Source organism: Haliotis rubra, unplaced genomic scaffold (assembly GCF_003918875.1).
Source record: "Haliotis rubra isolate DU_JTF1 unplaced genomic scaffold, ASM391887v1 Scf1116, whole genome shotgun sequence".
Classification (NCBI taxonomy): Eukaryota; Metazoa; Mollusca; class Gastropoda; order Lepetellida; family Haliotidae; genus Haliotis; species Haliotis rubra.
Window position 1 is genome coordinate 116,758 of NW_025765022.1, and position 26,714 is coordinate 143,471.

Here is a 26,714-nt window from a genome sequence, read left to right on the forward strand (position 1 = left end):
GATACGATTTGGATTGTGCTTGGATGCGATATTGTCACAATTGGTCAATTTAAGGTGTCACGATCTGGTCTCCCGTTCAGATACGATCCATCGGAGTCCACAATTTGGTATGATCTAGTATGTGCAGGTACGTCCTGATATGTTCATCATGAACCGATGCACTCTGTTGCAATAGGATATGATTGTGGTCACGACGTCTTTCACAATCACGATTGAGGGTGATCACATTTGAGCTACGATTGGACCCCGACAGGAACTTCATTGTTTCTTCAACATCTTCAGAGTGAACACTACAACCCACAACCATTGATGATGGCAAGCGTTGAGGGTGATGATAACATGACATTTGCAGTATTACTGTATGCTTATGATATCACCAAAGATGAAGAAGACGAGCAGCAGCCGGAACAGCTACAACTACAACCACAAAGGGCCAGGAGAGCCACATGGTCATTAGTGTTTGTTTATGATCTAAATAAAACTCTTCCCAGATCCATAATGCCGTGGAACTGTTGGGTTTTGTTCAACCATGGAACTACAGTAAACCAAAGGGTTATATCCTTCAGTTCATAATAAGTGTGTTTGTAATGAGGTGAGGTGAAATTGGGGTGAACGTCGTACTTGAGAATATTTTGCTCATATGACGACGGGCATGCCTGTGTATGTGTATGTGCGGCTGCTTGTACTAGCCCAGACTGAAGCTGGTTTTATAGTGCTAGCCCACTGAGATACCATGCCGCAGTGAAGCATGAATACCCCACTCAGACACATTATACTGACTCCGAGCCGACCAGTCCTTGTTGTACCCATTAATGCCGAGCGCCAGGCAGGAACCAACAAGTACCATATTTTAACGTCTTTTGGTATGACGCGGTCGGGAATCGAACCCACGACCTTCCGCCCTCCGGGGGGACGCTCTAACCACTACACCACGGAGGCGGTCTATGTTTGTACTAAACACAGTTTTCTGTATTAGCTGTGCTTATTAATTATGATATGTATCTATCCACCATGTATGAGGATGCTTAGGTTGTAACCTTAGGCTGTTTTTCTTTCTTCACAAAAGAGAACATTGAAATGAATGTGAAAGTCTTGAATCTTTAATCAGCAGTAAAAAATTATTGTTTGAAAAGCACACAGAAATAGTTACAGTGTATTACAAGAGCACAAAAATGTTGGAGTCACTAAAACTGGAATTATTAGAAAAAACAGTCAAGAATATCGTTACAGCTTTCAATCAGACTAATTTATTCATGAAAACAGAAAATTGATATATTTTATTTCAGTCATGTGAAATATCTTTCTGAAGTAACTTGCTTGCATTCATGTTTCAATAAGATTCGAGAGAAACCATACAATCCTGATGATATGAAGAGATCTTTGTTATCGTTTCCTTTTCTACTCCATGAAATCTACAAACAACAGAAAGAGCTAACTTGTCAGTAGCTACATTCAAACAGAAACTGATTTCTGTATATAGAAAATACCTTAGAATATGTATTAATGAATTTATTAATCATAAACATGAATTAGTCATTACTAAACTGTTTAAAGGGTTGTATACCATTACAAGTACAAATATAGTTTACATGGTAAAGATTATAAACATATTATTTTGATAAATGTATAATTTCAAATGTTATGTATATATATGAGTTCTATGTACATTTTACCACACATAGCATGTAAAACAAGATTTGAATTATTCTGAATTATATGCAATCAATATTCAAATCTTTTCTCTTTTCAAGAAAATCAAACACAACTAATCACAATATTATTAATTCACAAAAAGTATATTTAAAGGTATGTTTAATGGCACCAAACATGTCTGAAAATGTCTACTGAAAACCATGTATTGTGGCTATACCTTTCAACAAGCAGTGCGTATATGGGGGTGTATGGATTCCCTTCCAAATCCATACCATAAGTGCTCAAGATACTTCTGTTTACCTGTACAACTAATGTAATTGAGCACTATTTAGTTGTACTGTTCTCTCCTGTGTAACCATATACACACATGCTACACATTATTCATATGTTTCACACAAATTATTCCATGTTATGACACAAAGGAGACAAACTAAACCAGTGCATCATTGACCAAAAAACATGTGTCAAAAGCAATTTTGGTCCCAAAATAGACAAAAATAGCCATGAAAGTCCATCATGCCATGAAATCATAAGGAAATAGAAAAATATATATCTCAAATCATCAAAAGGTATCACTTCACTACTGGACTGATCTGTATAGCAAGTTTCATCAAGAAATATTTTATGTTTTGGACTATTACTTTGGACTACATACAGACATGCTACACTAAAAATGCAGATGTATTGAAAATTTAACACACATTATTCAACGTTATTAAACAAAGGAGACAAACAAGTTCATTAACGACAAAAGGAAAATCTGTTTGACTCACATATGAACATCTATTTCAATGCACAATCTCTGTATGATTACTGATAGGTATGTACATTATGACCTACACACAATGTAAAGTCATCGTTTTGCTAGATGGACAACTTAACCCCAGCTTTTTTTCAATGAGGATGGAATTATTCCATGGAAATATTAATGGTTTCCATATGTGATATCTTTCCGCAAATAGGTATTGACAAAAATGAACAAATTATCAAAATACAACAAAATATGAGATGTAGAACTTATGAAGACCTATTTACAAAGAGCATATGTGATACAATGCATATGTGATATCTTTCAGCAAACAAGTATTGATAAGTATAAATAAACATTATTTTACAAAACAATATATAACGTATGAAGACGTATTTATAAATAACATTTGGGAAGATTTTTATGATGCTTTAGCACAGTTCCAGCAATATCAAAGCAAGGGACACAAGGAATCAGCTTCACACGTGGAATCTCAAATGGCTCATAGGCATGATGAGCCAGTGTTTCAACCATGAGACTAGCCCATTGTCCCTTCTTTTCACCAACAGAGTAATCTGAAAATTAAACCTCACCACAGCAAATGTCAACTGATATATTGTTATTCAGGGATATCGAGATTAGCAGCATTTATTGGCATCTAAAGGCCTACTAACTATACATTGCTAATCAACACAAATGGTGCAATGTCAATGAAGCTCAACTGGATATGTGGTGAACAGTATAAAAAAATAAAACAGCCAATTAAAAGTTCCTGTCACATTGACATTCCAATATTTTCTTTGAGAATAATAAAAAATTATATACCTCATAGTGCAATTCACATATGGAGTTTGTTCACTAATAACCCACTGTTGGTTCATTACCATTAGATTCCTTAAGTTCAGTGAAGAAAACAATTTGCTCTTCAGTCTCATGCAAATATCTCTAATTATGAAAAGGCACATTTCATCACCAGACTGATCTGTACAGCAAGTTTCATAAAACAATAGACAATGGCCTGGGAGTTCTCCTTCTGAATCTAGCACTACCATCACTTCCAGTATAATCCATTACGTCATCATGGAAAACATAACACATTAAAAAACAAACATTCCAAAATATCATAAGTCAACAAGTCACCAAAATGCAAACTAAACCAGTACATCATTGTCAAAAAGAAATTGTACCAAAACCAATTTTGGTCCAAAAATAGTCAAAAGTTGTCATGAAAGTCCATCTTGCCATGAAAACATAAGGAAATAGAAACATACTTATCCCACATTCATCAAGAAATATTCTATGTTTTGGATTATGTAGTTGTACTGTTCTTGTCAGTGTAACCATAAACAAACACGCTACACTAAAAAATGCAAATTTTGTGTGTACTGAAAATCTATTTAACACACATTATTCAATGTTATTACACAAAGGAAAACAACTAAACCAGTGCAATGTTGACAAACATAAAACACCTGTTTAAATCAGATATGAACATCAATCTCATGAACATGTGATAAACATAATCTTTGTATGATTACCGATGGGTTCATACATTATGATCTAAACACAAACGTAAAATCAGTCTTACTGGACTTCTATTACAGAAACAAGTACAACCCTCATTTTCAGTATAAGTCCAACAGCGTCACAGGATGATGTAAGGTACTAAAATAATTGAAAGAAGTCTCAGACAACTGAATGACCGGAATGCAAGCAAGTTACTGGTCGTTATGAGGTGATGGCTTTATTGGACAATATTGAACATACTACCGGTATGTATGTCTGTACATATGGTATACAAGCAACACATTTCATTGTTTCAAACAACAAATAAACTCTACGAATTGAGAAATTGATCATCATATCAGTCCTATAATGTGTCAAACTGGATTTAACATAAACAACACAATAGTCTTGATATGTAGTACAACATAGGAAAATACTTTAAACAACAAATCATGATGATCATGTGACGGTTGTTCTTTCATATACCATATTTTTCTGTGTGCACTGTTGGCTAATATTTTATCACAGAGAACCCATGTAACGATTTGATTTTTCAATTATCCATAATTAATCATAATTTCACTACTGTAGGCAAACTGTACAGAATAAGAACACTATTGAAGAAGATTACTGTATTTCTCTAATTCTGTTTTGGTTTTCACATAATTCCTTCATATATCAGAAAGTATGACAATGAAACTAGATGTGTACACATCATAATATTAGAGAAATAAAAAAAAAATGTAGAAAACATGAATCTTGCGCATGGTTTCCTTAAACCAAGGTACCTTAAACCATGTTTAACGATTCATGTACTCATCACAATTTGAATACAACATTTCAACATTATGTGCAAGTCATCAGAATGCTACAACCTAAACCATATCGTGTGGAAACTGAAAAAAGCAAACATACTGCATAGCAAACAACTAAATGTGGAAAAGAAGGAAACTTAATCCATTACACACAGTATACATCTGTCTGTAGATAACCATAATTAGCTCTGTTAATTCTGCTTCAACTCAAGTAAATCAATCCACTATTGTCATATGTTGAGTCACTATTGAAACTCCTTCCTGTGTTGCGAGTTCCCTCAGAATTACTGGCTCTCCCACTTGAATTTATCATATACATATTTCAAATAACAAGTAACTCTATAAAATATATATCAGAATGATTAAAACATACATAGCATCATATCAATCACATCAAAAAGCAATATTAATGTCTTCAAAATAATTTGGTCATAACTCACATACCATATTATAAATAGAATAAAACATTCACGACCACCTCACTATATAGAAATGAAAGAAAATATACATGAGAGGAGTCATAAAATCAGCAAATTCAACTATCAAGATCATCAACATACCAAAAGTGGTTATGTCCAGAAGTAATTTAAGTCCATGACATTACACTTGTCTAAACAACACAAGTATGCTGATCCACTATGAAAGTATGATCTATGCTGGGGCGCTGTTGAAACTCTTACAATGTTGAGTGACTTTCCAGATGACTGGCACATTCATTTATATTTACACCATATAAGTACATGTTTGACAATCCACTATTGACGTATGTTGAGGCACTATTGAAACTCCTTCCTGCGTTTTTCAAGTTCCCGGAGGACTGACAGCCAGGTGTCGGGGATGTGCTTCCCCAGGATGACTGCTGGGAAGGAGAAGATATCTTCCTCGGTCAGTGTTTCATCAGGATCCTTACTGTACAGTGGAGCATCTCTGTCCCCTTGCAGGATGTCTCGCAGGCTGTGGAATGTGAAGTTACATAAATTAAAATAAAACGTTTGTTGCATTTATTTATCACACCTTATAGGTATATATTGGATACAGTTTCAAGTAATTATGGCCAAGTTACATTAACAGGAATACTTTTCCATCATTAGTATAAGGCTAATTCCCGTTTGAACAGCATTCTGGTCTAGCACCATGCTTACCTCATGGTTTATTCCCGTTTGAACAGCATTATGGTCTAGCACCATGCTTACCTCATGGTTTATTCCCGTTTGAACAGCATTCTGGTCTAGCACCATGCTTATCTCATGGTTTATTCCCGTTTGAACAGCATTCTGGTCTAGCACCATGCTTACCTCATGGTTTATTCCCGTTTGAACAACATTCTGGTCTAGCACCATGCTTACCTCATGGTTTTCATGTCCACAGCATCTTCATCATAAGGGTCAACTGGTTGAGCTACTCTGAGCAACAGGCAGTCAAACATTGCCTGCAACAGGCATTCCATCCTATCTGGGCTCTTTTTCTGACAAAAACGCTTTAGTTCAGCTCTAGCTTCCTCAGGAAGATCTCTCTTAAGTTCAGTGTCTAAGTAATCAAATGCATCCTGAAAGCAAAGACAAGTGAAAAATTGAAACAAAATAATCATAGCACAAAGTTATTTTACATTTCATGAACTGCTATATACCTGTTTTTATGCTTAAAATGATAACAGGCTCTTAACTTAAACCATGGATCTATAAAGGCTTCCTGTTGTGCATTTCAGTATTCATAACATTCAGGAAATGAAAGCAACAAATTCAGAAGAGTCCATTTAAAATTAGCATCTGTGTTATCTCTATTAACTGGTGTGCATTTCTTGTCCCAGCAAAACATATTTAACATGAAGAAGGAACAGCAGAGAACACTCCGAGGAAACTAATTCAAATGGGTAAATAACAGTGGTGGATCACTGAATATTACACACTTACACAATTGCTAGGTAAAATAATTTTGTATCTATATACCTGTGCATTTTGAGCAAGAACACGTGACTTCTCAAAACTAAGCAGCAACCACAGTGATTGTATGTGCTTGAATCTACAGAACTGCCTTGCCTGAAAGGGAAAGATATACCATATATTACCTTAGATAAGCCGATTTTACAGAGAAGCTGACCCTCTAACTTGACCCAATAAATCAGTATCAAAGTGGTATGTTCCATTGATAAGCTGACCCCCCAACCTTCACAAAACTTTACGACATGATCTGATCGGAAATAGTATCAGCAAATCCATATTGAATTAGGCAAGATATTTATAACTTTGATTCGCATTCTTCACAACAATCACTATTCACCCCTCAAACTAAAGTGTAGTGGACATAAAATGGATATGTATACATATTTTGTCTCACTAAAAGTAATATTCGTTGTAGCTGGATGATCAACAAACTGTATTTGCGGTACTGCCGCCTCTGTTTCCCGACACTTGACTTCAACTTGTTACATGAATGGTATATCCATTCATATCATAAAAACAATACCACTGATTTCCTAAACTGAAACAACAATTATCATGATAATCACTTCCTTTCACCATAAGTATTTCATATACAATTTATGAAAGGTAGCACAGTGTAGCTGTATTGTTAGCCTGACATGCTGTAAATACATATACCTTCTGGCTTGTTATTGTCTGTTTCATTTTGAGCACATCTGTCATGAAAGTCTGCAGTGACTTGTCTGGTTCTCCTCCTAAAGACTTGAGGAAGCTGGTGGTGATATCCAAATTGTTGATAGAGTCACAGATGTCTGGCAGGCTGGATTTCAATCCAGAACAAATTTGTAGCCTCACTGCAGGAGCGAGTGACACCTGAAATGTCCAAATGGTTTACAGGATCCCATATGACAAACTTAAGGAAATCCTTATATCCATGATCACTGGAATTCCTTCAAACACAGTGGACTCTGCCTTTAGCAGGGATTTCTCTTGATTATGCAATGTACGTCATCATCATCTATCATCATAATTATTTTTATTACAAATCAACATAAATTAATGTAACAAAGAGTTTTCAAGTGACCCTGGCTCATCATCAGCTCAGGGCCCTTGCCCCTTCTACATGCAGCACAGACAGCAAATGGGACTTTTCCAAGAGACCCACCAAGATGTTTTTGGAAAATATGAAGATTTGCCAACAACACAGCCTTAACCAGTGCTTCAGAAGGGCTGTGTTCCTGGCAGGAAACACAAGTACTCTCTCAGTGTCAGTCAACAAATTGGTAGTTATCAAACCTGAGCCCTGTAGAACAATAGGGAGTTGGACAGCTTGATATTGAGGAATATTATATCGCTTTCAGCAATATGCAGTCAGTATTATGATGATGGTGGTGGCGGGACCTCCAGAAATGGGCTTCATACATTGCTCCCATGGGGGAAATTGAATCCAGTCTTTGGTGTGACAAGCGAACGCTTTAGCCACTTGCCTACCCCACAGTTTGGTACTTGAGATGACATTACATGACATTTCATAATTGAGGTCCTCACCTTTGCCATTTTTTACAATTTATTGTTGTCTGGATGTGACTATAGGTAGAGCAGCACTAGCAGTAGTAATTGATTTTGTCTTGTGCCAGTGTTCGGTAAAGGCCAGTCGACCAAAATTGTGTAAATTAATGTACTACATGATACTAAGACATTGAAAGTTCAGGACAAATCATTTGTAGCTCCACTGCCCATGAATACATCGGGATAAGGTGTGTATGCAGAAATGTTGTGTAATTTTAATAACAAGATAGATGTCAGGTCAAAATGATAATAAATGTATGTGCAAACAGACAACTCAGATACCCTAGTGTTTTATGGCTGATATGCCACCAGCCTCCACAGAATAATGGATCTGTATCAAGTATGAACTGTGTGTGTATTGCTAGAAGTATAAAGACATAAACAGAATCAGTTAAAACATGACATACACAATGCCATTTTAGAAAGTGGTCAAATGTAACATGTTATATTTGAGATTACACTTTCTTAGTAAAGTACAGATGCTAGTACTTTTTGGGTTCAGTCCCATCTGGAATTCGAACGCACACCCTCAGAGTCAAGCACCTAATCGCCAGCACACAAAGTCATTGTTGAGTCTCTGATGCTGAAGCGCAGTGCAAAATACAGGATGTTTGGGTGCAGACTTGCAGCTTCATTGAGTTTATGTTTTAACTGTTTACTTGATCTGGGTTTCAAGTTTCTTGTCAGATATTAAAAGAGACTGAAACTACGTCAACTTGTTTTTATTTCATATAAACTATATATTCATCTGGAAAATGACTTCAAATGAGACAATTCAAGGAGAAAAAACTATTGCAATAGTTGGTCACAATAGACAATCGCTATCACAATAGTATGTTGCAATAGACTATCTCAATAGTTGTTTCCCCCTCAATAGTCACCCTTAATAAGTAAACACTACCAGTACTGACAAACATGAAAGAACAGAAAGTTAACATCTATAAATTGGACCCCAAAAATCTATATTTACCTGTGGTATTTTGTCTCTCAGTGTCTTGAAGACAATAGCATTGGTTGTATCAGCTCTAAACACCATTGTGTCAATCTGGAACACCAAAATATGGTCTCATAAAAACAGAGCCACAAGGCTGTGTAGCTTGGTGACCGGACAAAATCCACCCCAAAATTGCCACCCCGGACAAAATCCACCTCTTCTTAACAATAAAATGGACAAAATCCACCCTTCTCAAATTGCTATTGTTAAAAGTTTTAGTGTGTCCTGATCTTTGATCAAGTTGTTTTTCTCAATCATTGCAAGCATTGTTTTGATAGCATTTACGTTTTCCTAATTGACTCTTGTTCCTAAAGCACTATCGGAAATGCTAGAAAATGCTTTTTAGCCTTAATACTTTGATAAAGGTGATAAATGTACTATGTTGTCAATATATCAACTCGCCTATAGTGTACCTAAGTTTTATTTCAATCGATTTAACATTCCCATGCATTTAAAGGGCAGTTTACAGGAGAGAATATGGTACCAAAACAACAACTTACGATTTTTCAGAGTTCAACAACAGAAATCTGAAATAGTCTTTACATTTATGCTAATAATACAGGTGGTGTAAAAATATGAATCAACGTTTTTCTTTAACAAATAAATGTTGAATGTTTGTATTACTTTACTTAATTATCATTTCTTTATTCAAGAAATATTAATATAAATGTTAATTCTTGATAAATAAGTTTCCCGTCATGCATGCACATCTTTATCACAGCGTCCACTAATGTCAACTATTTGCAGTTTTTTGTACTTGAAAAAGACAGAGGTAAACCTTTCATTAGTTTAGAAAGGGTTTATTACATAACTTGTAGAGCGGTTGGTATGTCTTACCAACAAGTTTAAAATATTGTAAACAAATCAGACAAGACAGGGACCGTCTCAAAAGCGAAACCGGGACGTAAAAGCATCCTTGACAACTTTGACAAGGGAGTACTTAGACGGGCGGTCTACAGACTTTATGAGAAGAATAATATATATATTCTAAAGAAGCTACACCAGTGACTTCGTTAAATCTTTGGCCAATGTTCACAACTAGATTAAACTGACTGAATTACATTTATATTTTTGCAATGAAATATACTGTTGACATGCAAAACATTTATTAAAACGTTGCACATTTCTACAATCAAGATAACACAAATGATAGGATTCTTTCCAATGTACAGTAATTTGTATGTTTATTTCAAAACAAACACACATACACAAATGATCCCTTACATAACCAATACGTATACTATATGTACACATATTCAACATCTTGAAGAAAACATCTATTGAGATGACCCCTCCCCCGAGCGTGTGCTCAGGTGTCAATTTCACCTGTCGATACCGTGCATGCAGTAACACAGGCAGTTAATGTTTGTATCAAATAACGTCCCACTACCAGTTATTTTTCAAAGTTTTTGGTATTTTCATCAGTAAAAACACATTTTCGGGCATGTCTCAAAATTTATTCCCTCGGTCCACATTAGGTAGATGTTTCTTAAAGTGATATTTGTTATTTAAGTAACTGTAATACCTCTGAATTTTAAATATAAGTCAAAAAGCATTTTTCTAGCATTTCCGACAGTACTTTAGATGTTGTTTCACACATTAAAGGTTTCTCCATTTGTCACATTTTGATCACTACTTAATCCTCTTTCATGTATCATTAAGTAGTCTCACACTTTGATCATTACGTAATCCCCTTAAAGAATTAAGATGTTTTTGCAAGCCTGATTGAGCCCTTTATACTCAACATCCATGAGATCACTCTTGAGGGTGGTTCTCGAACAAACAATGTGTGTGAAGGTTGGAACCACGCTTTTAAGAAACTGATAGGACATTCCCACCCTTCTGTGTGGAGACTCATCGACTGTCCGAGAAAAGACAACGGTCTTGCGTGTACAGCCATCTACAGGTCCGAACGAGGTCAGCCCCCTAAGAAAAGAACCAGAACAACCACCAAATGTCTCCAAGAATGCCTTGATGGTCTGTGCAAGACCTACGCAGCGAAGGAACAGAGACTCTATGACTTTATCCACGGCGTCGGCCGTTGTTTGCGTTGTTGAAATGTGGCAAGATGTTTAGTCATAGATATGTCTGAATGTGTGAAAATATATGATGTTGTCATATTTATATATGTATTGATGCATGAATGATTCATAAATGTGAAAATGTGCAATTGTCACATTTATGTATGCAAAAATGTGCTTACATATGTATTTTGGTTGTTTTTGTTATCGATTATGAATGACTGATATGAAGAAAATTCATTTCTGTGACTAAACATGTCATTATTTTTTTTTTCTTAGGGTGGAATTTATTAGGGGTGGATTTTGTCCGGGTGGATTTTGTCCGGGTGGATTTTGTCCTAGGTTGCAATTTGGGGGTGGATTTTGTCCGGGTGGATTTTGTCCTGGATTCGTGTAGCTTCTTCACCTGAAGTCATAAATTCTCAGTGCTTCAACATTGCTTTGGTACAGACATCAATGCACGAAAAATGGACTATATAACTGCAACAGCATTTAGGACAATGACATTGAGTGCATTTGTTTAAAAAGCCCTGTTGTATAGGATCTTAGCATCAACATTATAAAACTTGATTTGAACAAGATATGATGTTGTTACAATTATATGATAAGAACATTTATAATGTGCTGAATTCCGCACCACAAAAGGACACTCTAACAAGAACTAACACGAGACATAGGAAGGCAGAAGTATGTTATAAAGAGTAGAAAATTAAGTGGAACAAAGAAATAGATAGGTCTTTAGTCTCAATTTAAAGACTGGCATCTAGGGGATGGTGCTGAATAGGATAATGTTCTGGTCCCCACAGAATAGTCCAAGTTTGTACGTAGGGACACATAAGAGCAATTGTTCACTGGAGCGAAAATTCCTGCTAGAACTGTGGGAATGAAACAGTTAACAGATCTTGAAGTAAACTCTTTTCTTACTTTAAGCCAATGGTGTTATTTCAACATTGGTGTAATGTGCAAACATGGTAAATCCTAATTGTTATTCAGGCAACTTTATTTGGGGACTTTTTGTAGTCTTTGTATCAGTTGTTCATTGGTACCTTATGGTAAATTGTTACAATGGTTGGCCTGATAAAGTATGATCTAATAAGGGCTTCTGTGGCACTTTTAGTAAGAATATGGTGAATCTAATGTTTCAGATCTGAAAATTGCATATTCCACACACATATATGATCTTCCGTGTTGAGGTTCTAGGTATTAAGTTCTTCACTGAAGTAGAAAAATGGATAACAGACTGGCAAAAATGTGTCTGATAAATATGGCATTGTTATATTTTTGATGAGGATCCAAAACCAATCGCTCCTGCTTTTTTTCAACTCAACAAAGAAATTCAGCAAATTAGAATTCATCCAAGATTTGACATCTATACATAATTCCATGGCATTTCCGTCAGCAAGCTGATTTTCTCATATAACATTGAAGTGTTTCATTAGCTGCCAAATTTCATTCAGCAGTATCGGGTAATCAGAGCATGGTAAAAGAGTAACGGTCAGGTTCTGGGATCACAGGGTTATGTAGCTTTCGAGTGGTACATCACAAGAAAGGGTCCCTTCTTTGAAATCCTGCAGATCCTTTGCCCCTGACTTATGGGTGAACAAGTAAGTGTCTGCTTTGGCTTTGACCAGCCCACCTGAAACAAATCTTTCATGAAATTTCAGTTTGATTTTAACTCACAGGTATGACATGCGACTTCTGCTCCACTCTGGACTTGGCCTGTAGTATGACTTCTTTGAGCTGATACTCAAATCCTTCAAAGTCATACTCAATGGTGGTACCTTTCCCCAGCTCAAAGGAGTAGTTACAGTTGGCCAGGACAAGGGGCAGCAGGTCACGGTCAGGGTGGTAGCTGACCAGGTGGTTGCTGTGAAGTTTCCTCATGCTGACCTCAGGCAGGCGCTCATAGCTGCAATACAATCAGCATCCAAATTAAATCATACATTGAATATACAACCCCAGTGAGCATTCCCTTTCAAGAAATCTAAGATCTAAAGCAGTTACCTGGAACAGATCTTTTCACAGTAACTCTCCATGAATTCATTATGCTTCCTGAAGAGGAACTCCAGCATCATGTAGGAGCAGATGCCAGGCCCCTGGGTGGACGGCAGAAGGACAGCCAGGGGAGAGTTCTCATCAATCCTCATGTTCTTGTAGGCATCAGGCAGGTGTATCAGACCATCATGGACCGTCCAGCATCCTGAAATGAAGGTAGATTGTCAAAACCCCAGTAAGTATTTCATGTTTGTTTACAATTCAAACTAAACCAATATTTGCCAACAACTATTATTGAGGAAGTAATCCTGTGAGAAGCATATGTACAACCTCAAAATCAGTCATATACACAATATAATCAGTCAGCAAGGTCACCATTTCCTACTGAGGCCTGCAAACATCTCTAAGATAACTTAGCAGCAAATGTGCATCTAATCCATGCAGATGATTTGCAAACAGTTATACTAAGTACCTCACTTTTTACAAAATGGAAATCCTCAGAGTATGATCATCAAATCACACCTTTCATTTGGTTAAGGAAATTAAGGGCAACGACACCATTTGTAGCCACAGCAATACATGGTTTAAAGTTCATCAAAGACCAAGGCCAAAATTAGCATGTGTTATTGGTTACTGGCACTTAATAAGTGAACATTAATATCATGCAGAAATGACTGAGGAGGAATATACATAAATAGATCTAAATACACCAATGGCATGATTCTGTACAGGGATTGTCCACTTTCACAGGATCAGCAAAAACTATAACCACTAAGAAAAATTTACAATGGTAGGTGTAATGCTACATCTCAAATTGCAGAGTACTTGATCTATCAATTTCAGAGGATATTATTTTTATGGTCAGACAAAATTATTAACTGTTACAATAAAGTACATAAAACGCAATAATTGTTAACCCCAAAAATTATTCACCATGACTGTGAAGTCCTTCCTTTACACAATTCCAAGTAGCTACAAAATCTGGCAGATACTTCAGTACATCGACTGAGTTGTTTCCTGAAATGATACACAAACAGATACAAATGTACATTATGATAACAATGTAATACTTGTTCTACAAAAGATGGAACATGACAGAAATTCCTACACGAAGACAGGTAATAAAAAGTTACTAAAATCCAAGCCATGTTTGTATGAGGTCTTACGTTGAGGTGTGAGGTGTTGCTTATAGTATCAGTCAATGGGTAGTCTGGTTGAAATATTGGTGAAGTTGGCATTTAAAAAAAAAGACAAAATGCACAATACTAGCTTTTCACAGGAAGTTTTTATAAGATTACAGAAAAGAAATCATACTGAAAAGAGATAAGTCTGTTTGAAATATGAAGGATGGTAAGCAGGACAGCTGATCAGACAATTCAAGATTGCTTTCCAGATTTTCTGCATTTTGCATTTAAGATGTTATTGTGGATGTTCAAATTTTAATTGTAATTGTACACATTTGTGTATGCATGTGATATTATCATAGATGAGGCAATATGAATGTATTTCAGTATCAGCTTGGTGATGGTGTTATGTGGCATTATATCAGACAATTGAATTGTAAATTTTGACACATGGTATATATAACTTGATGAAAGAATTTCTATCCTATCTGACAGTCCCAATACAAAAGGTAATTATAGAGCTATCAAATACCATGGAATTTGGATTTATAACTTGGTATTTGTGTGTCAGGTGCTTGTTTTTCAAGGATCAAGTTGGCGGAATTACATAATGAAATTCTCTTAGGAATAAAAATGCACAAGTTTACAATTCGATAATTTTGTGTGCATACTGAAGAATAATTTCGAGATACATGCTGGAAAAATACATCCCTGTTGACAAAGTCAATGTCAAATCTGCAGCAATGAAAATGGAAAAAAGAAGAACTATGAAACCCCTAAATAGGAAAATGCACCAGTTGACAACTTTGTCTTTGTGTGTGAAATAGTTGTATGGTCCAGACAAACACTGCACTATGAAGAAAGTTTGCATTTTTGTTGTGATCATGATACTTTCATGTATATGTTTTATGTGAACAGAACACAATGATTGAAAAACTATTAGGTATTCATCAAACACTCTTGTCTAAATGTAATAGCATATATGTAATGCCATAGTCTGATGAAAATCAACAACTACAGGTCTGCTGCAAATTCTTTTGCAATTCATTTTAATGTTATTTGAAACATAAAGTATCTCTTTGGAGACATTATTTTGCAGAGCATCACTCATGACTTACCAGGAGGCTGTTAACCTCATTTAATGTCACATTAACCAGACAAGCATTTTTATGCATCTATGGATCTCAAACTGACACATTAACTCAGAAAATACCAGTTTGTGTCAGAAGCAAATGCAACAAGGTCTGTGTGGATATAGAAGTGTATTGTAGACTAGCATCACTACTCATCGGAAAACATTTAATCCTTGTTAAATGGCAATTTGAATAAAAACAGCATGTAAGAGACAGAATAGACCATTGCTAATATCAACGGAGAGTTATCATCCTTTGGGAAACAAGATTTCCCATTGGTATATTTTTTTAGGAGACAAACTACATCTGCCTTTTTTTTATATGAAATGAGGACAACAGCTTGGTTTCCAATCATGAAACAGTTACCATTTCAAAGAAATAATGAAGATAAATACTACACAAGATGTAACTATTAATTACCGTCTGTAGCAATTTCAGCAATTGAAATTTTCAGGGCTTCTTTTCGATCCAAACGTCTTCTGTATTTTGCCGTCAGGAATTGTTGAAGTTGAAGGATATTAGGGATGCGATGTAGCACCTGCAAGTAAGGATGCTGAAACAAAGCCATGTGAATTTGGTTGAATCAGAATGCTGTTTGTAATAACACCTTGAGTAGCTATTTATTCTAAACACAGCAATATGGTGTATAGATGCAGGTGCAAAAATGGAAACCATCTATTGGGAAATGGGGAAAATATACCTGATGCTGGTACTTACAATCATGCCCAAGAGAGCTTCCAACGGAGACACATTGATGTGAGATAGACATGTCTATCTAAAATGTTGTTTACATAACTGAGCAATATCTATATTATTACCAATAGAGAGAAAAAAGGGGTTGCATTAAAAGTGGAGGCAGAAGCATCTAACCCCATTCTTTCCTAAATGTCCCCCAACTTTTCCTAACAGTAACACATCATGAAGGAGGTTTGGGAGATCATATGCTCAATGCTGTTCAACTTTGAAACAGAAAGTCTTATGCCTCCAGCTATCTAAATGACCAAGTTACAAGTACTTCCATTTTAGGAAGTGCATGTCCAAAGCAGTACAACTTTGATATGAAAGTCATATGCTTCTAACTTCTCTAAGGAAGATGTTAGAAATGCTTTGTGTGAAGACCTGGATCTTCAGTCCCGACTATGAACTTCAGAATATTGTAAATTGAAACCAAATCATGTGTTACAAAATTTCTTTAGTGTGTAACATACTGCAGATGAATAATAATGTTCCCAAGTCTTTCAGTGTGTGGAAAACCTTTACATTTACATGATCCAGACACATGGTCGGTATAGCAGAAGGTGCTTATGTATAGTTAAGCATTGATATTTTGATGGTGAAGTTTCTGGTGATAACCATCAGAAGTCATCGAGATAAGACCCCACACAAGAGATCATGTATGTAAAGTTCTGTCAGATTCCAGAAATACATGCCCAAAATATTGTGCACATTTTCTTTTAGGCAAAATTTATTGACTTCTGACCTTAAATGTCATCTAATCACATGTGACTTGAAGCATTTTATCTACTTTGAATTATTTTCAAATTTGCAGAAATTTTGGTCCCATGTGATTATGACCTTATATGAAAGTCATGTGATTGTATGTGATGGTAATCAGTCAGTGTCCTGGACAATGAACTGATCTGAAACCTGCCTTTTGTTTCCAAAATGAAACATGCTGTTGTTGGCAGTCAGATACTGACCAAACCATTTAACATACCCATTTACACTTATTGTCATAAGATAGCATGACAAATCCCCTTACTATACCTGTTGTCTGAAAAGGCTGAGAACTTCCATCTTGGATTTCTTGCCCTTGATGTTCTCCACTTTCAGATGAAACTCTCTCAGGAAATGCTCCAGTGTGATACGTGACCGGTACCTCCACACAGCTGGAAACTCATGGAGACAGTCAACTTCTTTAGGAATGGATTTGTCTACCTCATACAATAGAGACATCAACTTGTCTTGACCTGCAAATATACCACAACTGAAACTTTCCACGTTTCCAAATGCCATGAAAAGAAAAAAATTGTCATACAAACCAAATTTAATCAAGTTCATTATATATCTTCACAATAAGAAGATGAATAATAAGGAAGACATTTTTGATGGGTTTACTTTTGATGTTTCAATAGGCCATTCTGTAATATAACAGGAAGGCAAATTCAGCATCTACCATTCAAGCAGCCAGCCTGAAAGTAACGCACTATAACAGCTTACCACCATAGGCAGCACAGACTGGGGTGGGGAAGGCAACACTAGTACAGTCTATGCATCAATGGTGTTATATCATCTTGACAGATAAATCATAGTTACAGATGACAGAGAGGTTAGCTGTGCGGCAGGTCTTTGACCATGATCAGTAGCGGGACTGTAGTGTCATGTTGTGGCACAGTATCACACATTACAGGCAAAATTATTCTTGTTTGTTGTAAATGGACATTTAATAGGTTGACAATCATTCTATCATTATTCCATTCATTCCAAACGTTACAATTAGAAGTTTTGAACTGCAAGATGTGACACGGGCTGACCACATTATGCCACGGTCATTATCCATGATGAGACGGCATGCATATATTGGACTGGCCTGCTGAGTCTGCTGACACATTCCCAATAAAGGATGTTCCTTTTGTTGAAAGTGTAGGCCAGAGACCCAGCATATGGACCCTTGCACTATGAGCTTGTTGTAGCTCTGGTGTAGCCACAGACATATATTCTTATTTTAACTTCACTATCATGCCATCAGTTCCTTTATGTTCTTTCACGGTAGTACAATTCACCAAAATATATGTACCTATTCTCTTGTCCTTCAACATCCTCTCATTGCACGGTATGAGACAGCTGTCAAGATTCTGTAAAACAGAAAAAGTGGTATTACCCCATCATTTAGAATACATGTATTTTATATAACCTGAAGTCATATTTTCTATCTCAAACCCTTTCACATTTGTCTCATGGCCATCATTGCGACTTGACTAATCTGCTGCAGTATAACATTTGACATATATGCTCATGAACAAACCAATGGTATGTGGAGTCTGGGTAAGAAAATTCCACAAGCAACCTATGCGATCAAAATATCAAATAGGTAGATGTGTGATTGCTGGGCAACATTTTTTGTCGGATTACCCCGTGGTTTAACCGAATCTGTGGTATGGCGAAGTGAGTTATTGCAAGGGATGACTGTATATGCTAATGAACAAATTCATGGTTTGGGGAGTCAGGCTAAGGGAAAATTCCACAAGCAACCTATGCAACCAAAAGAATTTAGTGGTCAGGTTGTTGACTTGCTGGACTGCCTGTCATTGTATTCTAACTACATGGATCGATGCTCAAGACAACAGTCACTGAATTGTCTGGTCCAGTTTCATTTAGAGATTCTGTACAGACCACAGTCTTATAGCTGACATAATGTTCAGTGCAGTAGACACTGATTCAATGCCTATCTTAATTTATTTGTGCGTATTGAAACTTGAAAAGAACAGAAACAACCCTATTACCACCATCTTAAGATTGTGCCAAGATACAATTACTGAAATACAATTCATCTTTAAAATAAACCAGATTAATATACCTTGCCAAACTCAAGGAAGATAAATGCATTTCTGGCCTAATGCCATTAACCATTGTTTTAATAAATGTTGATTATTCAATACATGGAAATGTTAACATTTTAAACCTGTGGCACAAATCACTTGAGTTTTTTCTTCATGAAAACATTTGTCCTTGTTCTAGCTTATAACATGTACATGTCCTGCCAACACAAAAGGCTGTTTTGTTTAACTGGTCTGATTAACCGGACCTTCTACTTTCAATATAGGTCACACTGAACTCAACAAGAAAGTCATCATTATCTCTTGCTACCCTTGCTTGCTCACAAATGTAAATAAATAGTTTTGATTTCAGTGAAAACAACAGGCACCAGTCCTTTTACATTTACATTTGAAAGTGGAGACATAATGAAATGATTTGGTATCAGAAAACAAGCTGACCCTAATTTGCTTTTGTTTCTTTGGAAAAGCAACTGATAATTTGTTTATATTTCCACCACCTCAAAGGCAGTACTTTACAAGTTTATCACTTGCTATGATGTGTATATGAATTTCCAAAATATTTGTCCCTATTAATGTCATTGGTGGACAGCAGTTGCTCAATTCTTTATCCCCTGTCCCTCTTCATGGCGTGAGATAACAGCTACTTCATTGTACAAAACCTGAATAAACTTCTTGAGTTCTCATTAACAAAACCCATATTGGAAAGTATGACATGGTGATATCAGTGACAAGAATTCCAAGAACTGTGTTCATGAGCAAGGCAATAAATAAGAACTGCAGGATGGGACATTGTGGATGACCTTAACCCTCAACATGACTGATAAAAAAAACCCGGGAGATGTACATGATTGTGACATCCCTCAGATGGCCAAGAGCCTCAGTGTTCAGAAATTGAAATGTGTGGTGGTGGTGGTGGTAAAATTCTGATAAAACTTTGAAGCATTCCGATTAATGTGGCTGCATTATTTCACATTTGAGTGTCTCCAAATACATTGCCATAAAAATTTCAAACACCTTTGTTGTTTAAATGCAAATATTGACACTTCTAAGGCTAAATTAAAAATGACATTTGGTGTCAGTAGTACTCATGGTTGCTCTGAACTATTTTTAGCAATTACTGAAGAAAATACCAGTGCATACCTGTAAAAGTGGCAGAATGAAAACTTTTGCAAACTGTTCCTCCCAAGCCTCTCTAGCTTTCTTGCTGCTTAATGCTTGTGGCATTGTATCTCTGTGTGTTTCTGAATAGTGACATATAATGCACATAAGTCAGTTACAAATATTTGTAAGTTTACAAAGTATCCAACTGATAGACTGTATATCAGTACATTTATACAAGAATAAATTACTTTAAATTAAAAACACACATGTATAAATTGCCTCTTACCTAATTGAGTCATTTGATGGCAGATGAAGTGTAGGAAGAGGAAGACATCATCTACACTCTTCCCTGTGGCCATGTGGATGATCTGAAGGTCCTTCTGGAGGTGTTCCAAGAAGAACTGACTGACATCCTGTTCCAATGGTGGTTCGGCAAGATTTGCAACAGCCTATAAGAAGTTTATACATGTATATGCACATATGTGTAGGACACATAACTGTGGCAAATCTTCTTGACAGTTAAATGCTGTTTAATTGTGGCACATCAAGAAATATATGGGATGTTTGATGACATTTAGAAGTTGGTAGGGCAATACAAAACACTTGATATGGATGTGCAACTTCTTTATTATTTACACACAACGTTTCTGGGCTAGTACTTGCCCCTTCATCTCACCTTGCACAGAGAATAGCTGAGAGATAAATAACTTGACAAAATGTAATTGTTGGACTATTATTACCTTTGTGACTTACAGAAATACATTGGATGTAATTTCTACACAATTTCAGAAATCACCACTAAACAGACCTTACTGAATAGAGGAACCTATGAAAAGGATGTTGCAGCAGGGCTATAGTATACATATGAATCAGGATGTAAGGAAATGGAAACAAATTAAATCATAAACTCACCTCTGGGTTAGCCCTTGTTCCCAACAATAATGCAGCATGAGTGAAGAAACGCAGGACTGCACACGAAGGTCCCCCAAGTTGTCGTTCACCTGGATAGGTAACGGTTCTGTCAGCAGCTCTACCTAAGACATGACCGGGCTGAGTCTGGTCCTCTCTGCTCAAAGTAGAACATTGTTACTTCCTTTTAAACTGATTATGATATATAAAGGAACACTTGTACGTTCAAAAGCAACAATTGGTATGTTTGTGAGGACACTTTTTCAGGAAAGTACAAATTCTTTTTGTTTAGTCTCACCTGGTATTCACCTGGCGATCCATGACCAAATGCACAAGAAACAGTTTCTTTACAATAGTCTCACAGTAACATTTAATATTAATAATTATCAACTTAGCATTTATACCAATGACGGATGTGAACATGATTGTGCCTTTGCCTGTCACACAGGTGCTTCATGCCTTAGGTATTTGTTTTGTTTTCAAATTTCATGAAGACATGTCCTGTTTTGATTGAATGGTATACTATGGAAAATAAAGTAAGTAGATACTTGCCCTCCATGTTGCTTATTTCCTTCAAATGCCTTATAACTTCTGCCTCCAATTTTCTTACCACATGCATTGCATATGCCTTCAGTAGCAGGTTTACCACACTGAAGATAGATAATGATTCGCTTGTAGATTTTTTTGTCCCAGCCAAGGAAAGCACAAAGAAATATATGGCATTCAAAGGTTCTAAATAACATATCATATACTTGCAAAGTATTTTCAAGGTCATTTTTTAGTCTAAAAACAAGGCCACAAGTCTGTTTATAGCTATACTAGACAAGATCAGTTTTAATGCTATACACTTGTGACAATATATAGTGACAGGTGCAGCAATTTGTTTCATATGTTGTAATGGTAAGAAATGGCTCCCTAAGCATCTAATATTTGTCATAAATGATGAAACAATGAAGATAGGGAGGTCACACATGTGTGACCTAGTTAATAGTGCAGTGTTGTATCCTAGAAGCTTGGACTGACTGACTGACTGAGTTTGGTTTTACGCCGCTTTTAGCAATATTCCAGCAACATCACGGCAGGGGACACCAAAATGGGCTTCACACATTGTACCCATGTGGGGATTCAAACCCGGATCTTCGGCGTGACGAGCCAACGCTTTAACCACTAGGCTACCCCACCGCCCCAGCAGCTTGGATCACAAGTGGGTCCATACTTGACCATATGTAGGCTGGCAAGGTATACCTCATTATCTCACCATCTCTAATGCCCATAAAATTAAAACATAATTTTATTGTGTGTCTATTAGTGAATGACTTACTCATAGACAATTTAGTTCTATTATTACAACATAGATAAGTAAATAAAGGAAGTATCTAATTGTAAGTATAATATATTAACCCTCAAACGTATACCCTGGAACTTTGAGGTGTTTTCATGAATACAAAATCTATAATATTATAAGCACGTTAATTTCGCTTTATGTATTCCTCTAAAAGGTCAAAATCTTTGATTCTTCAAAACTGTTGGCAGTTGACATGGAAAGTTTTAACAGTATTTAACAAAACATTTTTTATAACACTGAGGTATACCCTGGGTCAGGGAGGCCCAGGTAAATGGCTTTTTTCTGACAAAGGACTGTGACAATAGTCGATGTGCCAGAAGATGCAAGTGCGCCAGTAGCACTTCACAATGAGCAACAGGTGAGGATTAGGTAACGTACATTTTGAATCTACAGAAACATCTGATGATGATTCAATGCATTCGTCTCATTCAAAAGACAAAGAATTTTATGTTGGAAAAGACGGAGGAAGATGGTCGAAAATTCCTCCTGCATCTAGTCGTTCTCCTAAATGAAATGTCATCCATTGTAGAATTCAAAGAGTGATCAATGCCGACAACCATGTCCATGTAGGAGACAAATATTTTGGCACTCATCAGAATACTATTGACATGTGGACATCTGAAACAAAACATGGTGGACACCAATGTCTTATGGGATAAAAAGTATATAGTTCTTATTGTGAGAGATATCTTGTCTCCAAACAGATTCAAGTCTCTGATGAGTACATTGGGGTTTGATGATAAGGAAACACAAAGTTTCAGTTTCAGACAAATTGGCACCAATCAGAGATGGCTGGGATGAGTTTGAAAATGCTCTGAGAAAACATTATATTCCGGATGAAAGCCTCACTGAAGACAAGCAGCCTGCATAATGAGACAAGTATGACCTTAAGATTTTCTGGATTGTAGATTCTGACAACAGCAAGCCCCTCAGAGGAATTCCATATCATTGGAAAGTGGTTCGAACTGTCCAGGTTGGATTGGGTAAGCAGATGATGCTGAATCTGTGTGGTCTTTGGGTCCAGCCAAAATATAACTGCTGACAATTTCTTCACTGACTACAGTCTTTGACTAGAACTGTTGTCAAATTGATTGACTAAGGTTTGGACAGTCCGTCAGAATACGCACTTCTTTCCTCCAGAGTTTCAAACAAAGGAAGGAAGAGTTGTCAGCACATCAATCTTATCATTGTAGGGCTGTGGTTCCGTTGAGCATAATGCATAGTAGACCTGTGGCGTGTATGTTACTGGTTGCCAGTGAGCTTATTGGGTATGGCATATGAAGTCTAGTGAAGTTGTTAGGTCTGGAGCACAATGCACAACAGACATGATGTTGGTGATCCCCCAAAGAAGAAGCCCAAGATCATCCTCTATTACAACAATACAAAGGGTGCTGTAGACACAATGGATCAAAGGGCACATGCTACACCACAAAACGAAAGACCAAACGGTGGCCACTGGTGATCTGGCTGACATTGCTTCACACACGGTGTGGAGATTGAAGCTTCAAGAGATGAAAACTACAAGACGGATGTTCCTGCAAACTATTGCACACAATACACACACATCTATCACACACGACACACACATCCACCACACACAATACACATACATCCACATCCATCACACGACACACACATCCACCACACAATACACACATCCACCAGACATAATACACAAACATACATCCACCACACAATACACACACATCCACCACACACAATACACAAACATACATGCACCACACAATACACACACATCCACCACACACATCCACATCCATCACACAATACACACATCGATCACACATGACACACACATCCATCACACAACACACACACACATCCACCAGACACAATACACAAACATACATCCACCACACATCCATCACACATGGCACACACATTCGTCACACACGACACACACATCCATCACACTATACACACATATCCACCACACACAATACAAACATACATCCACCACACAATACACATATATACATCCACCACACAAATCACATATATACATCCACCACACAATACACGACACATCTACCACACACGACACACACATCCACCACAAACGACACACACATCCACCACACAATACACATATATATACATCTACCACAAAATACAAACACACCCACCACACACGACACACACATCCACCACACATGACATACACATCCACCACACACACCCACCACACAATATACACACATCCATCACACGACACACACATCCACCCACCACACAATACACATATATACATCCACCACACAATACACGACACATCTACCACACACGACACACACATCCACCACAGACTACACACATATCCATCACACACATCCACAACACACACACCAACCACACATGACACATATGTACATCCATCACACAATACATGACACATCTACCACACAATACACACACAACCACCACACACGACACATATATACATCTACCACACACGACACACACATCCACCACACAAGACACATACATCCACCACACAATACACATATATATACATCTACCACAAAATACAAACACATCCACCACACACGACACACACATCCACCACACACACCCACCACACAATATACACACATCCATCACACATGACACACACATCCACCCACCACACAATACACATATATACATCCACCACACAATACACGACACATCTACCACACACGACACACACATCCACCACAGACTACACACATATCCATCACACACATCCACAACACACACACCAACCACACATGACACATATGTACATCCATCACACAATACATGACACATCTACCACACAATACACACACAACCACCACACACGACACATATATACATCTACCACACACGACACACACCACACAAGACACATACATCCACCACACAATACACATATATACATCCACCGCACAATACACGACACATCTACCACACACGACACATCCACCACACAATACACACATCCACCACACACGACACACACATCCACAACACAATACACATATATACATCCACCACAAAATACACGACACATCCACCACACAATACACAACACATCTACCACACAATACCAGCATACGTCTACCACATTCCATACACACACATCACGTCCACCGATGTATAGTTGAAATTGCTAGCTTACGGTATGCAGTCTCTGACCACTCATACAATATCGGTGGTATAGCCTAAAAAAACATTGTCTATTTAAATATGAACATGACAAATTACACATCAAAACATAGTGTTACATAACCTTTGGACAAAACCTTTTGTTCATGATGCTCCATGAATATGTTGCCAAAGTGCAAGTGCATTACACTAATAAAGAATAGTAGAAGTTTCACCTTCCTGAAGTATGGTATGACTGGGCCTTTGAGACCCATGGTGTACAGAATACGATGTCAAAAAGGGTGTATGTTTGAGGGTTAATTACCTCGGTAATGATGTATGGATGGCCTTCGGGACAACCTGAAAGAAAACAAAGAAAATCTTTATAGATAGTTACCAAATAGACAACACTTCTACAACATCTGTTTGTTAGTTGTTGAATGCCAAAAAACAACAATGTTACAGTTATACCTTGGAATAAATAATAAATCAATAAATGATCAAGTCTGGACCTGATAATCCAGTGAATTATATTATTATCAGCAACTTTCCACACTAACAGGGAACAATGAGATGCAGCTGATCTCCTTAATGGGCAAGGCTGCCTTAGAGGTGGCAGCTGCCCTAACCGAATGAGCTTTCAAACTCTCAAGGGGAGATAAGCCTTTGTGAATACATCCCATGAAAATGGCAGAGACATTTGCTGTGTACATGAAGGTGCTGCCCCAGAAGAGCACCATCGACAGGTATATGAAACGCTGATATACCCATGGAGTAACCACTGACTGGCTTCTAACCTTGACTATAGAATTACAACACAGTGACTAAATCTGCAGAAAAGGAATCAAGTATCCCCCTGCCAAAACACCAGCGCTCACAGCAGGTCCATCTATCCTCATACTGAACATTCATCGAATCCCTCCTTGAAGCAAGAATTGTGTCTGGTGCAACTGGTGCAGGAATTCCACTTGTTTGGAGGCAATTCCAGACATTGGCCAGGCCACCCACTAAAACCTTGGATTTGGGTGGGGCACTCCATTCTGGGATAGAAGGTCCAATTGCAAAGGCAATAGTACTGGAGACTGAGCCAGAAACCTGAAAATTAACGGAAACTAACTCTGTGCCGACCAAAGAGTAGCACAAGTAGTCAAGCCGGCTGGGTGGCAAGCTGTGATAGGACCACAATCCAGCTGGAA

The 26,714-nt window shown here is 37.2% G+C and overlaps 1 protein-coding gene across 1 annotated transcript in view; it reads right to left on the reverse strand.

Moving 5' to 3' along the window:
* Positions 1–1,084: 1,084 nt before the first annotated feature.
* The window catches only part of LOC124289186 (E3 ubiquitin-protein ligase RNF213-like), a 137,451-nt gene continuing 111,821 nt past the window's right edge, over positions 1,085–26,714 (reverse strand). Inside the window, exons 69-84 of the mRNA XM_046725791.1 lie at positions 25,844–25,878; positions 21,597–21,694; positions 21,048–21,201; positions 20,422–20,584; positions 20,175–20,275; positions 18,275–18,332; positions 17,245–17,447; positions 15,898–16,030; positions 14,154–14,237; positions 13,230–13,425; positions 12,906–13,134; positions 9,181–9,255; positions 7,320–7,514; positions 6,669–6,758; positions 6,069–6,268; positions 1,085–5,676 (exon numbers count right to left, since the gene is read on the reverse strand). Coding sequence (XP_046581747.1) covers positions 5,499–5,676; positions 6,069–6,268; positions 6,669–6,758; positions 7,320–7,514; positions 9,181–9,255; positions 12,906–13,134; positions 13,230–13,425; positions 14,154–14,237; positions 15,898–16,030; positions 17,245–17,447; positions 18,275–18,332; positions 20,175–20,275; positions 20,422–20,584; positions 21,048–21,201; positions 21,597–21,694; positions 25,844–25,878 — 2,192 coding nt within the window. The 3' untranslated portion in view covers positions 1,085–5,498. The remainder of the gene's footprint in view (positions 5,677–6,068; positions 6,269–6,668; positions 6,759–7,319; positions 7,515–9,180; positions 9,256–12,905; positions 13,135–13,229; positions 13,426–14,153; positions 14,238–15,897; positions 16,031–17,244; positions 17,448–18,274; positions 18,333–20,174; positions 20,276–20,421; positions 20,585–21,047; positions 21,202–21,596; positions 21,695–25,843; positions 25,879–26,714) is intronic.